This window comes from Copadichromis virginalis, linkage group LG22 (genome assembly GCF_057382275.1).
Source record: "Copadichromis virginalis isolate Kocher_CV1m ecotype Utaka linkage group LG22, C_Virginalis_male_GT1.1, whole genome shotgun sequence".
Classification (NCBI taxonomy): domain Eukaryota; kingdom Metazoa; phylum Chordata; class Actinopteri; order Cichliformes; family Cichlidae; genus Copadichromis; species Copadichromis virginalis.
This window is the reverse complement of record NC_140638.1, coordinates 12,335,396-12,349,831: the sequence shown is the minus strand read 5'-3', so window position 1 is coordinate 12,349,831 and position 14,436 is coordinate 12,335,396. Positions and strand designations below refer to the sequence as shown.

The 14,436-nt window shown below is 42.1% G+C and overlaps 1 protein-coding gene across 1 annotated transcript in view; it reads left to right on the top strand.

The window, feature by feature from the left end:
* LOC146682906 (dolichyl-diphosphooligosaccharide--protein glycosyltransferase subunit STT3B) overlaps positions 1-14,436 on the top strand; it is a 104,745-nt gene that overhangs the window by 74,217 nt on the left and 16,092 nt on the right. The window contains exons 5-9 of the mRNA XM_085445264.1: positions 2,005-2,104; positions 3,564-3,662; positions 6,606-6,752; positions 13,205-13,253; positions 13,966-14,120. Coding sequence (XP_085301390.1) covers positions 2,005-2,104; positions 3,564-3,662; positions 6,606-6,752; positions 13,205-13,253; positions 13,966-14,120 — 550 coding nt within the window. The remainder of the gene's footprint in view (positions 1-2,004; positions 2,105-3,563; positions 3,663-6,605; positions 6,753-13,204; positions 13,254-13,965; positions 14,121-14,436) is intronic.

The following is a 14,436-nucleotide window of genomic DNA, read 5'->3' as shown; positions in this document are numbered from 1 at the left end:
ATGTAAACATCTGCTCAGCTGCTCAAAATAGACTTTGTAGCATCATCGTGACAAAATGGAGTGCCGGACATAACTGACACACACGTACATAATGTTGTGTTTGGCTCTGTCACTGTGCTCCTACTGTGATGTTTACAATTAGTTCCCAGCCAGTCAGCAGCAGGGACTCGATTAGCCATCCTTGTGTCAACAGTGAAAACGATACTTAAATTGAAGTCATCTCTTGCATCCACATAAGTCACGGTCCGCCTGTTACTAATTGACTGTCAACATCTGAGTGAACAGATGCGAATGACTGCCAAAAGATAATTACACTTGCGAGGAACTTATTTAGAAATTTTCCTTTGGCTCTGTTTATTCATTGCGGGATATTATCGTTTATCAATTAGACATGACGCATGCTTATTTTTCCTGTGATTGTGAAAGTGTAATGAATGATCTTTTCAGCACATTTAACAGGTACAATGGGGGATCTCTCTCTCTCAAAAGCTGTTGTGAAACAGTTTGCATATGTTATTCTGATTCCTCCCTCTCTGCTCTCTTGGCCTCTTTCGAGGTTTCACATTCTGGCACGAACATGCTTTCACTTTTCCTCCGCCGCTCGCTCTGCTCTGCTTTCACTGTGTACTTTCACTTTTTCTCCATCCTGTTCTGTCTAATGCTCTCACCATTTCCATTTGCCCTTTGCAAGTACAGGCAACTGAAAACTTGTCAGTGATGGGTTTTTTCTTTTTCTTTTCTTCTCTTCCCCACTTTTGGGGCCATAGTTTTATGGCCCCCACATCCACAGTTGTGAAACCCAGCAGACCTCAAACTGTATAATTTTAGTAGCGCTTTTAAAGTTATTGGTGCATCTAACATGTAAAGTATTACTGCCAGCCTTTTATTGAATCTGTATATGTCTGTTTTTCTTTTTACAGCAGTGTGCCTGCATTTAATAGTGAAGCAGCAGTAAAGACTATTTTACATCTGTTGAATTAGTCTGTTCAGGTTTTGGTTGGTCAGAGGATCCAAGGCAGTAATAGTCATTGCCTCGAGCTCAGAGACGCTGCAATGGCATTTTTTACGGTTTTGGTTGACATTATATAGAGTGAGCCATTAGCTGATTGTAATTGATGACAAAAGTAAATGCTTTTTGCAACAGTTGATTATGACTACTTCTGTTTGAAGCTAGTGAGGAAACGTGAGGTTAAGTGGTTTGAACAGTTTGAATTAACACAACAGATTGAATGTTGCCAGATGTTTAACATTCATTTGGGGGTTCCAACACTGTTGCAGAGGAAAACGTAGCCTACATGAGCCATTTTAATGCTTCTAGTTCTATGACTGCACAGTTTTGCCTTTCTATTAGAGATAGGATTTTACACTAGACAGCTGGTTGCATTGTTCTTTGTTTTTCCTGTTTCTACACAAGCACTGACTCTCACAGCAACACACAGGCTGTATTGGTGTGACACCCGGCAGTTGTTAGTATTCTTCAGATTTTGCTGTTTAGTGATGGTTGCCAAGCAGCTTGTAGACACATGACTGTCACCTTCTGGTGCCAGTGTCATATGTCATGTCATATGAAATCCAAGCACTCGTAAAAATGTGTTTTTCTTTCTTTTTCTTTCCTTCAATTTTTTAATGACTTAATGAGCATTGAAGTCTTAAACATACCTATATTACAGTTTCCTATATTCAGTTACTTTATGCAAAGACAGACTTTTCGGTCCAGTTAAAGGGAAAAAAGAGATAATTTAGAGCGTGGTTACCTTTTGATTGGCATGTTATGAGAATAGTGTCCTTGCTTTCAAAGTTAAACACACCCGCTCGCTGACGATCAGCTTTAAGCGCCAAACAGTGACAATGAAAATGCCAAACATGAGACCACAAAGCAATACATGACAAAATCATTGGTACCTCCGTGTTTTACATGGGCACCACCCGGGCACCACCCACTCACAAAAAACTGAGTAATGATGAATGTCCGTTTACTGACATGTCTGTGTATTTGTGTTCTAGGTGTCGGCGTGGGGAGGTTACGTGTTTATTATCAACCTGATCCCGCTGCATGTGTTTGTGCTGCTCCTGATGCAACGCTACAGTAGGAGAGTCTATATCGGTAAGATGGTCACACACGCCAAACATGAGCACAGAGCGTGCGAGCACTCGTGCGAGACGACAACTTTCACCGTGCGGCTTGATATTTAAAACTCGCCCACATACCCGACTCTGTATTGGAGACTCGCTCGTGTTTTTAGATCTTCTCTCATTAGAATATGAATGTGGGAACTATACAGGAAAACGACCGCTCATGCACACATGCATCTCACAACATGGCTGCCCGAGCATTTGACCCTGAAACAAGCTCAAATGCCCAGTCACGCCTGTGCCCGTCTCTCACAACAGCAAGCATCATCAGCAGACATCTATACACCCACGCACCACTTAGCAGTAAATGTATCCACCTGCTACCTGATCCTCTTTATTCTTTATTTATTTTTCTATTCTTTGCATATACCGGAGGTAGAGAACCGGTGAAGTGGGTAGGCTTGTTATCCCACAGATAACATCCGAGTTTCACGAATGCATGTGGTGGCTCCAGCACGTTATCCGTTGCCTCGGAGAACCCTCCACCGTCCTCAGCTCGGGATGAATTCACAGCAGACGCCACTATTGTGGTCAAGATAAATGATACCATGTCAAGTATCATCTCTGCATGATTATATGTTGTACTCACTGTAACTGGTAAGCACAGTCTTTGAGAGCACTGAAAATAAATTATCGCCTCTTCACCGTAAGAGGGCTTTGACCTACCTTTGCTCCTACAACAATTAAACTCTGCTTGGTGAAGCAGGGCTGTTAGAGGAGCTGGAAAAATTTCTACAGTCTTCCCTGTTCCTCAAGAATAGCTGCCTCATTCATCATGCCGCTTTTCGTAGTAAATGAAAGATGGGGAAATATATTTGTAGACTTATTCCGATGACAGAAAAAGACACCTGCTCTATTCCTTACCGCCTCTTTTCAGAGTCAGGTGTTGTTCAACTGCAATGAAGGAACACATAAAAAAAGCAGGGAGGTTTAAAAAAAAGAAAGAAAATCCTAGTTTAATAAAATGCCTCGTAGCCTGTTCTCTCGCAATTCGTCTCTGTCTGTCATGAGTCAATAGCAGATGTGTGGAGAGAAAAAAAGATCGCTGAGGGCGGTCAGAGCTACTTCAAAAACGAGGCACACTCTTCAGGAAGAGTATGAAATCTTAATTAAAGTGGTGCATCTGCGAATTGGTTTCCTGAAGCTACAATGGTGGGAGTTGCACTGTTCTCAGCACTGTCATCTCACTTCGGGCCTCCCGACCACACCGCGCTGGGCCAACTCCCATTTTCTCAGTAAATGACATTGGATTAGGTATTTTGTATTTGCTCCCTCTGAGGTACAACAGTGAAAATCAATAGACTTTAAATACCCCTACCGAAGTTGATTTCCCTCAGTCGAACCCAAATTGTGCTTTTTTTTTTTTTTTCTCTTAGTGTCGTTTTATTTTAATGATTTTACCTGTTTCTCCGCTGTTCTCCTCTCTACAGCTTACAGCACTTTCTACATTGTGGGCCTCATACTGTCCATGCAGGTCCCTTTCGTCGGCTTCCAGCCAATCAGGACGAGTGAGCACATGGCTGCTGCTGGTAAGTCTCATCCTCTGTACCTGCAGTATGAATGATCCTCTATTCAGCCTGGAGCAACAGGTTCCCCTTTACAAAGCTCAAGCCACCTGATGATGAAGTCAGCAGTATTTGGAAGATACTGCTGCTCTTTATTCCAAATTTATGACTCACTCATAAACAGATGTCACAAATACATGAAGGTAAAAGCATATTTCTCTTTATCCTACCTAAAGCAGGAACAAGCAGTTATTTGTGCTAACAGCTGATCTAATCAGTATGTTTATATTGACTGAACAAATGTTCAGACTGTTCCCTTTAACTCGGATAAAACACTTCAGTTATTATGTGCCTTGAATTTCAATAGAGTAGTTTGGAGACCAACACTGTGTGAAATGTGGTTGAATAAAATAATTGAGCAATATATCTCTCAGGACCTTGCTCATCATATGGACGCATTGCAGAAATTATAATTCAAAGCTGTTATTTCAACTCTGTCTGCTGTGACTGTCAGGGAATTTCTGCCACAACCATAGACTGTAAATAAGAGATGGATGTAGCCACCATGACATCACCTGTTAGTTAGTGATATCCCATTTTAACGCCTCAGACTGAGCATTATGCCCATTGCAATCTTGGAGTTATGAAACCAGAGGTGATGAGTGAGTAAGCCGGCTGCTCCCTTGTGTCCCAAGGGGTCACCACAGGGAATGGATCCGATATCTGATTTGGCACAGATTTTATTCCAGATGCCCTTCCTGATGTAACTCTCCCCGTTATCTGTGCTTGGCACCTGCACAAGGAATACACTAGTCTATGTCCTGAGGCTGGGTTTGTCTCCCCCCTCTTGGGCTTACCCCATCTTTCACTTCCAAATGTGATAACCTTTACAACAGTGCTGAATCAAAACCTGAAGAAATGCGCTCATAAGTTAGTGACCTGCCACTCACAAAGTAGCCATAGCATGAAACATGCCCTACTTTATCATATTTTACCCTAAATAGGACCATAATTTGCAAGTTGAATATCATTCTGTATAAAATGGTGCTTTTCTGCTCGAGCACTCAAATCACTTTGTACAACGTACTTCACCCATTCACGTAAGCACTTTTTTTCTACCTGCTTCCTATCTAACATTCACTCTCAGATGAATGCATCTGAAGTTCAATCATTCTGATTAGTAGATGACCTGCTGTGCCTCCTGAGCTACAGCCAATTAAATAAGATTTGAACCCAGTGTTTAAGGCCTGGAATTTCACTTCAAGTCACTTCATCTGGATTTAAATAGCACCAAATCACAACAGCAGTTGCCTCAAGGTGCTTTATATTGTAATGTAGAGACCCTACAATAATACAGGGGAAAAAACAACAATCAGGTGGCCCCTTTTAAGAAAGAATTTGGCGACACTGGGAAAGAAAAACTCCCTGTTAACAGGAAGAAACTGTCCTTCCTTCAGACAGAAGCAGGCTCAGGTTGGTTGTGTGTGTGATGAGAAAGGCATCAGGAAAACTATAAAGTGAGCTAAAGAATTGTTTTTTTACTAAACTTCTTTTCAATCTTCTTTCTCCAGCAAGAGGTGTCGCCTCCTGCTGACAGTGAACGATATTGCAGGTTCATTTTCACTTACACACTTGTTTATAAACTCTGGCCACAAATGGAAAGTTAGGTCTTATTGCAGTTGTTTGTCTATTAAAGCTGGAACTGTGCAGGCTTGGTTGATGTCCAAAGCACCCTCTGGTGATTGCATATGCTCTAAGAGTGGTTGGCTGCTGCAGGAATTGAATCCCCTTGTGCCTACAGTGATAGTCACGCTCTGTCTGCAGGAGAACATTGGTACATCTATGAAATGGATATGGGTAAGCACCTACATGCCACCCATATGGGCTTAGCTCTTTAAGCACTGTTCATTTTGGCTTGTGGGTAGCTTATTAAAGCTTGTTGAGTATTGTCTCTCAAGTGTGAGCCCCATCTGCTTGCTGACGGCATGGATGGGTGCGTACATATGTGCACGATTCATTTACGTTGTTGGCAGCTTTAAGAAGATGAGCGGAGGCCTTTTGGAGAATTCACTTAACGCCACAGCAGGTAGGTGTACTCTGAAGTGTCCCTGTTTTCCTGGATCTCTCCAACACAAACAGCATTACGAGAGGCTTTGAAGAATGCACCATCAAAAATCATCTCTGCCTCTCTGCGTTTTTGGCTCCCCGCTCGCTCTCAAAGAGCAAGTGTGGTTTTATGTCGCTCTGGGTAGCAGCTGCTCAGAACATCTGGTGGTAGCATTCACGGAGCACAGTGGGAGGCAGGAAGAGAGTGACAGAGCAATGGACCTGTCGGTACCGCTGAGATGTCGGCCCCTGAGGCAGGAAAGCAGAGTGGCATGGTGTGACAAGCGTGTTAGCGTCATGGCGGCACTCCAGGAGACAGGCAGGGGCTTAACCTTGGAAATGGGTGAGACCTGCTGTAGGCGATCGCTGAGGGTGGAGAAAAGCAGGGAAATATCACAGAAGGTTTGTTGAAAGGTGGTAGGTGATGAAAAAGGAGCGGGGGGGAGATAACAGGATCTTTTCATGCTTTTCAATTTTTTTATATCAAATTTGCCAAACACAGGCACGCTGGGGAAAAACAGCTCAAAAAAATGACAGAGCAAGGAAACGGGAAAAGCAAGTATAACCTAAGGGGCTGAAAAAGAATGACGAGACAATAAAAGGAGAGAGGTTTATTTACACACATTTGTTCCATGCATTTGAAATATGCTGTCCAGCAATATTCGTCTTTCACATCTACGTGAGTAGCCAGCAGGGCTGTTGTTGAGTGCTTTATGGGTATACTGTTTAAAATCACAGTGCTTCTCGACCGTGTAAGCTTGCTTTGCTCCCTGCAGAATGCAGCATCAGTAGGAACCTCCTCAAATATTCAGTGTGAGTTTCCTCTGTATGTTGGCTCACGTTCTTCTGTCTTTTTCTCAGGTGTGTTTGCACTCCTCCAAGCCTATGCGTTCCTGCAGTACCTAAAGGACAGGCTGACCAGACAGGAATTCCAGACACTGTTTTTCCTCGGAGTCTCTCTCGCTGCTGGTGTGGTCTTCCTCACAGTGATCTATCTCACATACACAGGTCTGTATGTCCTGATGCACATGCTGCTTCCATACATCGTAAGCAGTGTCATTTGTTTGTTTTCAGTTCTCAGAGGGTTTTTTTTTTTAATCATCTTAAAGGGTAAAGTGTGTAAAATACCACTACTAGATGTGAGCAGTCAATTCTGTTTTCTTACCACTTCCATTTCAACTGCATAATCCCGGCTGCAGTAGGACCTGATCATTGTTTATCTACACTGAGAGTAGGCTGTCAGTCTGCTGTTTACCTCAGCTGTCAATATACTTTGTTTCCACATCTAATTACTTTGGAGGCTCTAAAACTTTGTGTTGAAAGCTGATACAAGTCAATGAGTCAGTGACGCTGACTTCCATCTGACAGCAATACTGAGGTTAGTTGTCGAGGATATGCTGAGTGGGGTAAGGAAAGCTGTTTATGTTGTGTTACCTGCTGTTAGTGAAACTTTCTTTGAAGTGACTCGGCCACTTGTAAGAATGTAGTCACGCTGTTTTATTGGAGGGAAAGTGTGATATTTTTTTTTCCCCCCTTTTTTCCCAGGACACTCGAGCCTAACATTAGCTAGCATAATGTAGTTGTGGCAATGTGGTAATCAATAAGCATGTTTATGCACATTTTCATGTGTTAGTCCTGACTTAAGTTGAGGAGATTAAGTTTGAGGTGAGGAGGAAGAGGAGGGGAAATGAGGAAGGAAATGGAGCAGCGGTGGACAATTGGAAAAACGCAATGACAACGAGATGATAAAATATACAGGTGTAAATGTTGAATGGTTGCATGTAGTTTGAAAGAGTTGTCTGTGATCTTGAAATTAACTTAAAAGGAGTAATACATGGTGGCTGGTCTCTAACCACAAACATAAAATGCAGTTAGGCAGAACGGCATCGTCCATCACAGCCACTGTATTCAAGATGGCCTCCACAAACTAGCGCCCACTCTTTTTGAAGACATAATTATACACTCATCAATTTATGTTTGTAAGTACATTGTTCTTTTTTTTTTCTCTTTTAAATAAATTCTCAAAGTACTGACTGCACCTTATTCTTAGTAGTCAGATTTGTCAGATTTTTGCTTTCAGCTTCACTTTTAACAGTTTTATAAAATCAGCCAGAGCTAGCAAATTCAATCATGAGCTTTTAGTTTGGGAACAGTTTGAGAAGGTACAACTATTTTAATCATTTTAGCATGGCTTCAAGTTTACCAGCAGAATAAACAGTGTTCACAGCTGAGCATTGGTTAAACGTGCTTCCCACCCAGTCTAACAAATACAAAGATCCTCTTTGTTGAGAAATGAGTCTTAGAAAAAAATGCAAATCAAACACAGATGGATGGTAGGTGCACTTACGTGGCAAGATTGGTTGAGAGACGGTCAGATAACTTCATAGCTGATGATTACTTTCTAATAAGACAAAGTGGAGGATGATAATGTTTTCATCCTGTGAAAAAAAACCACGACTAGGGCTGCCACAAACGATTATTTTGGTAGTCGACTAGTCACCGATTATCTTTGCGATTAGTCGACTAATCAGATTCTGCATCCATTGGACATAAAACATACAGCTTATTGCACCAGCAGCATCTGCTCTTATATAACTATCATTAGCTTATAGCTTGGAGTGTTTAAGGTATGTGCTAACTAAAAATAAAGACAAGATGACAGTTTATTAAATTTTAATGAAATTTGCAGATTGTTTCGGTGGAGCATCTCACACTTCTGATAATCAGTTGCCTGCCTGACGTTTATTCAGCTGTGTAAAAACTTTAATCTCAGCCAAACCGATTTACTCAGGAACAAATAAAATACAGAAAAAAAACCAAACAATAACATTTTCAAGTTATCTAAGTGACTTATATATCATGTTTAACCTGAGTAGTGAAAGACAGTGGTGGGTTTGAAAACTATTTGCCGGGAGTCCGGTGTTCTCACGGGAGCTATCGAGCTGGTGGGTAACAGACGTCTCCGAAAACGTCGGAGCGCTTTTGAAAATGTGGTGTCTTGATAAACTGAGCAGATATTTGAGGTTTACACAGCTACATTCTCGCCTGAAAATATGTTAAACTTTATTTTGTGACCCAGAAAGAATAATAAGAGTAATATTAAAACTAACTAGCTGTCGCCATTGTTGACAAGTGCGCTGGGCTGCGCTATGAATTATGGGACACAGCTTCTTCTTCGGGGTTTAACGGCAGCTGGCATCCTTGTACATGCAGTGCTGCCATCTCCTGTTTCAGTCCGTTATTACACTCTTAAATCCTGCTACTTATTCCTGCAGCTTTTGGGATCTTACAAAGCTTCAAACGATGCGTCGACTATTAAATTAGTCGTCGACGATTTTAATAGTTGACGTAATCGTGTCTAGTCGACTAATCGTGGCAGCCCTAGTTGAGATTTGTTGGGCAGCTAGCCTTTTGTGAAAGGAACCATTAACTAAATTTCAATGTTGATCCAGATCTGGGATTTCTGCCATTCTGCATTTTGTTTTCTTCTTTTAGCCAAAAGTTAGAGCGCTCCTAGTCTATTCCCCGATGATCTAACCTCCGGGCCTCTCCATCGGGTTTTTAACTCGCGCTCGTGTTTGTCAGAAAATGAAACCTGGAAGGCAAATGATAAACAAATATAAACTGATATGATTGCTGCAGCTTTGCTGTTAGAGAAAATTTGTGGAGGCTTGTGCTCCACCATGTGAACTGCTGTTTTTGATTGTGCCGGTTGGACCCCAGCGTGTGCAGCCAGCTGGTGAAACTTTATCCTTGTTGATGTTTTGCCCATTATTTTCAGTTTGTGGCCAAAGGGCTCGAGTTTCAGACGGTTTAAAACGTTGCCTTCTTGCTGTTTATTTATTGATTTTTCTTTCTTTTTTCTTTCCCCCCCTTTTTGTCTCCTGCTGAAGGGTTTGGGTTTAAGAGCACAATTCGGCTGACTGATTAGACTTTAAAGGCCACATAAGTCTTTTACCGTCATATTTTAAAAGCATTAAGATATGGAGAATTTGGTACACAACAGCCCACCGAGGAAACTTTAAAACGATGTAATCTCACTGGATTTTCCGCCTGTATCGTGTGTGTTGCTTCAAACTGGCCTCATATGTTGTTAACTGATCAAATACAGAGTTGCTCGTAAGCGAATTTAATATGTATTTATTACATGACTGTCTACTTCAAAGTGCTTACAGATCAAGTCCATCTGTCAGAGAGTCTCACATTAAGATCTTTAAGTAGGCCTTCCACTGTCTTCTCTAAATATCCAGATGTTGCCGAGTTCACCATTATGCGTGGGTATTTACCAAACCTCTTGATCCTTCCTGTTTCAAAGGCCCCTTTGACCTCATCTTGCATCTTTACAGATAAGTTTTCCAAATTCTAGAGCCCAACTTTGAAGATTCATTTTGGCAGACCCGCATCAGGTCATAGAGAGAGCACGAAAGAGTTTTCTCATCTTTGATGTGGTTTATCGAGGCGATTTCCCATAAACGTGACCTCGGTGAGACTTTTTTCCAAAACAAACTTTGCTGCAAGTAAAAAAAACAAGACATCTCTTTACTGCAAGATTTTCAAACTTGTGAAGGACATCTATGTAATGGAGAAATGTGCTCTCTCTCGCTCTCTCTCTCCTGCTGAATCTTAAAGGAAATCAATGTTGTGGGATTTTTTTTGTTTTGGAAATTACCGTAACTGTTTCTTGTCATCACTTTTATTTCCTTTTTAGTTTATGTTCATTCGTCCATCCATGAAGCGTATCCCAGCTGTCATAGGGAGCGAGGGGGGGACCAGTCTATTGCAGGGCTAACACATAGAGACAGACAAGCAGTCACACTCACATTCACATATAAGGGCAATTTAGAATAATCAGTTAACCTAACTCCACTAACTGCATGTCTTTGGACTGTGGGAGGAAGCCAGAGTACTCACACAAATGCAGAAAGGCCCAGGCCAGATGTTGGAGTTGAACTCAGCACCCTCTTGCTGCGAGGTAACAGTGCCAGCACCAGTTTATGTTCATATACAAGTAATAATATGAGGATAATAAAATGTATGAATAACTTAACTGCTTGATTTGTGAAAGAAATGGCATAGAAATGGTCTACATCTGTTATTGAAACTGTAGATGTGAGCCCCTGGAAATAGCTGACTATACAAAATGACTATTTCCTTAACGGTTATTTCAGATATCTTTAAATTAAAGCTAAGAGTCTCGTCTTGATTGCCATATTCTTGCAAATTATCTAGACTCCTCTGTCCTCTGGCTTGTACTAAGAGCAAAGACACGATGGCACATTATAGCCGACATAATGCTGGCATGCTTGGACTGTTAGGACCTTCCTGCCTTAGAATTGTGATTGGCCTCTCATATGGATGCAGAATCCCAGTCTCCTGAGGATAATTGCTTCATCTAATAAATGCTGTGATCTGTCTCCCATCTAAATGGAGCTGTGGGAGTTGAAGACAGTTTTTGAGGTGAGACTGCGCATGTCTCACTCCTCTGGTCTGTCAGGACATCCCCACTCCCCTCAAGTCTGCAGCATTATACCCGGGTGGGTTTTCTCTGTATCTTTAACTCGGAGCCAAGCATCGATTGATTAAATCAGTGTCATCCTTTAAATCAGCTCTCAGTAAAACACCATCTTTCTCTTGCCTGCATTCGTTAAGAGCTTTGTTCAGAGTTTTATAGATTAAACACGTTTTTCATATTATCTTTTAAAGAGCAGCACAGGACATGTCACAGCCGTATGTTGGTACAACATGACACAAAATCTAGAAATTTGTAAGAGTTTTAGCTCCCCCCCCCCGTGAGAGCCTACAACAGCCCGCGAGCAACAGTTCAGCTGAAATGTATTTCAGATCAAAGCTCAACCAAAATAAGACATTTGTATGCGCACATAAAATACCCTGTGCGGCTTAATTTGCAGCCTAAACGGTTTCAGTTACATTCATAAACAAGTCAATTCCAGTAATTAAGTAACATCAGCTGAATATATTCTCAGCACTGACATTCTCCACTGAGAGCTTTCTGGGTTTTGAACTACAGTTGGCAGAAAGTTTAGTTGTAATGTTGATTTAACTAAGTGATAACAAAGAAATGAATGCAAAAATGACCAATAATGACCAAAAAAAAAAAGAACATCTTTAGCTGTCAAGAGACATCCAGTGGAAGTTTATGATGTAATGATTTTATGACTTGGTTCGGTCTGATTTGTTCTGAAATACGGTGAAAACCCAACTGAGATTTTCACGGCTTTAATGCTAGCAGTATATTCTACTCGTCATTCTTGTTATCCTCGGGCAGTCTGTGCTACAGATTTCCAGGCCAGTAGGTTGGATTATATATATTTTTTCTTTGTATTTATTGAGAGCTGCACACTTGGGCAGAGTTCGCCCTCGGGCCACTTTGGAGGTGGGGTGCCCCCGGCCTCTCGGCCTGGGGCTCGGTCACTCAGGCACAGCTGGCTGCCGGCGGAGCTCACGGGCGCGTCACTGCAACTCCCCCTGGCTTCTGCTCCGCGGCTGCTGAATGAGCTCTCATCTGGGACTCTCCTTAGCTCTTACTGGGACAGTGGCGCGGCTGCCCCTCTGTGGGTCTTCCTTGGTCTCTTGTGTTCTGGGTGCCTCTGGATGTCTGGAGTTTTGATCTCCTCCATACCCGCTTCATACCCTGGAGGACGGGGCTGTGGCTCCCCACACTCTCTAGCAGATCATTACATGGAGAAACCTTTGGAATGCAAGCATGCTGATCCACACAGGTATGCACACAGGTGTACACATGGGTATTCACAGATGCGGACTACAGCTTTCTTGGCTGCTGCCTCAAAGCACACTGTGCGCTGTCTATCTTGCGTGCTGCACAATATCGTTTATTATTTAGTAACTATTGATATCTATGACTAGCTAGTTTATTGTGATGGTGCTTTTTTTTTTTATTATTATTATGTTGCTCTTTGTTGTTTGCTGTCTCCCCTGTTTTTTTTGTTTTCTTTCTCTCCATACAGGTGACCCAGGAGTTTTTTTTTTTTTTTTTTTTTCTTTTCTCTCTCTTCCCCCCCTTCTCACCGTCTCTTCTCCCCTTTGGTTTTCTTTCTTCCTCTCCCCCTCTTTCTTTCATTCTTTCCCCCTGTCCTATTAAAAAAAAACAAAAAAAAAAGGATGACAAAGGATGAACTGAAGCTCGGCCATCACGTGATGTCACATGCTGCTGTTTCTGATGTCACTTCCAAAAAAAAAAAAAAAAAAAGAGTTCGCCCTATAAATAATTACATATTGTTGCAACAAAGGGGAGGCAAATTAAAGTTTCTGTTATATTTTTGTTCCTCACAATGACGTGCTGTAACAAACAACTTTAATCTCGCTCGTCTTTATATTAACCCCTCCGAACCCCCAGTTGCAGTCCTCGTATTTCACGTCTGAAATGGAAAGCATTTAAAGATGAGCCTCTCTTTATTGATCGTCTTTTTTTCTGCCTCTAGGATACATTGCTCCGTGGAGTGGTCGTTTCTACTCTCTCTGGGACACCGGGTAAGCTCTGCTGACCTTCACACTCTCGCTGTCGATGGGACGCTTGTTCAGCCGTGTGTGTGTGTGTGTGTGTGTGTGTGTGTGTGTGTGTGTGTCCTGAGATGGATATTACCCCCCCCTCTCAACATCCCAGAGGGGAAAACTGTAGAGCACAAGCTGTGTTGAAGTATTGTCTTACTCCCAAAAAGCACCAGGCAGTGCTATATTTTCCAAACGCTCCGCAGTGTGTTTGATATTTCCGAATCAATGCCCCCCCCCCCCCCCCCCCCCTCCCAAATACCCCAGTTTGCTGACTAAAGCAGTAACTGATGCCTCCCCCCTTCCTTTCCTTCGGAGGCTGATACTAATTCCTTAATGTGCTGTGTGTTGTTTCTTTCCCAGCTGTAATAACAAAACACTTGAGAGAGAAATATTTAAGATTGTACAGAAAGTGCTGTGTAAAAGCCCATTAGGAATAAACAGGGAACACACAGATCAGAAACTACTAACAGAAAAGTACATTACTCATCAGTAGTGCTAAATTTCTTCATATTTTACCATAAGCATGTGGGGGAGCAAAATTACCCCCCGACCACACTCATAATTCTTGAGTTAATCAGGAGGATCTATTGTATAATTTGTCTCAACACTCCCAAAGCATTCAGCTCGACATGAATTACATGTCTCTTCCCTCCTTCCGATTTCTCCCCTCCTCCCTTATTCCTACATGCAGCTACGCTAAGATCCACATCCCCATCATAGCGTCGGTGTCGGAGCACCAGCCGACGACGTGGGTGTCCTTCTTCTTTGACCTCCACATCCTGGTCTGCACCTTCCCAGCGGGCCTCTGGTTCTGCATCAAGAACATCAACGATGAACGCGTGTTTGGTAGGGGTCTTAAATGAATGAAAACAGGATTTTTCTCTGTGGTGTGGAGAATGAGGAGTGATCCAGTATGTTATAAACCACCACAAATGTTTTTGTTTTGTTGTTTAAGTCGTTTAAACCTCTTTAATCTAGACACAGTGATGCTGTCCGTGTTCAGACTAAAACATCTCAACCACTATTTAGTGACTGGCCCTGAAATTTTATGCAGACACTCCTGGAGTCACCTGACTTTTAGTGCCCCCACTAACTTTTTATTTTATATCTTAATGAGGTTCGCTTGTGTATTTTTAAATGAATAGTCTCTATAAAAGAATTT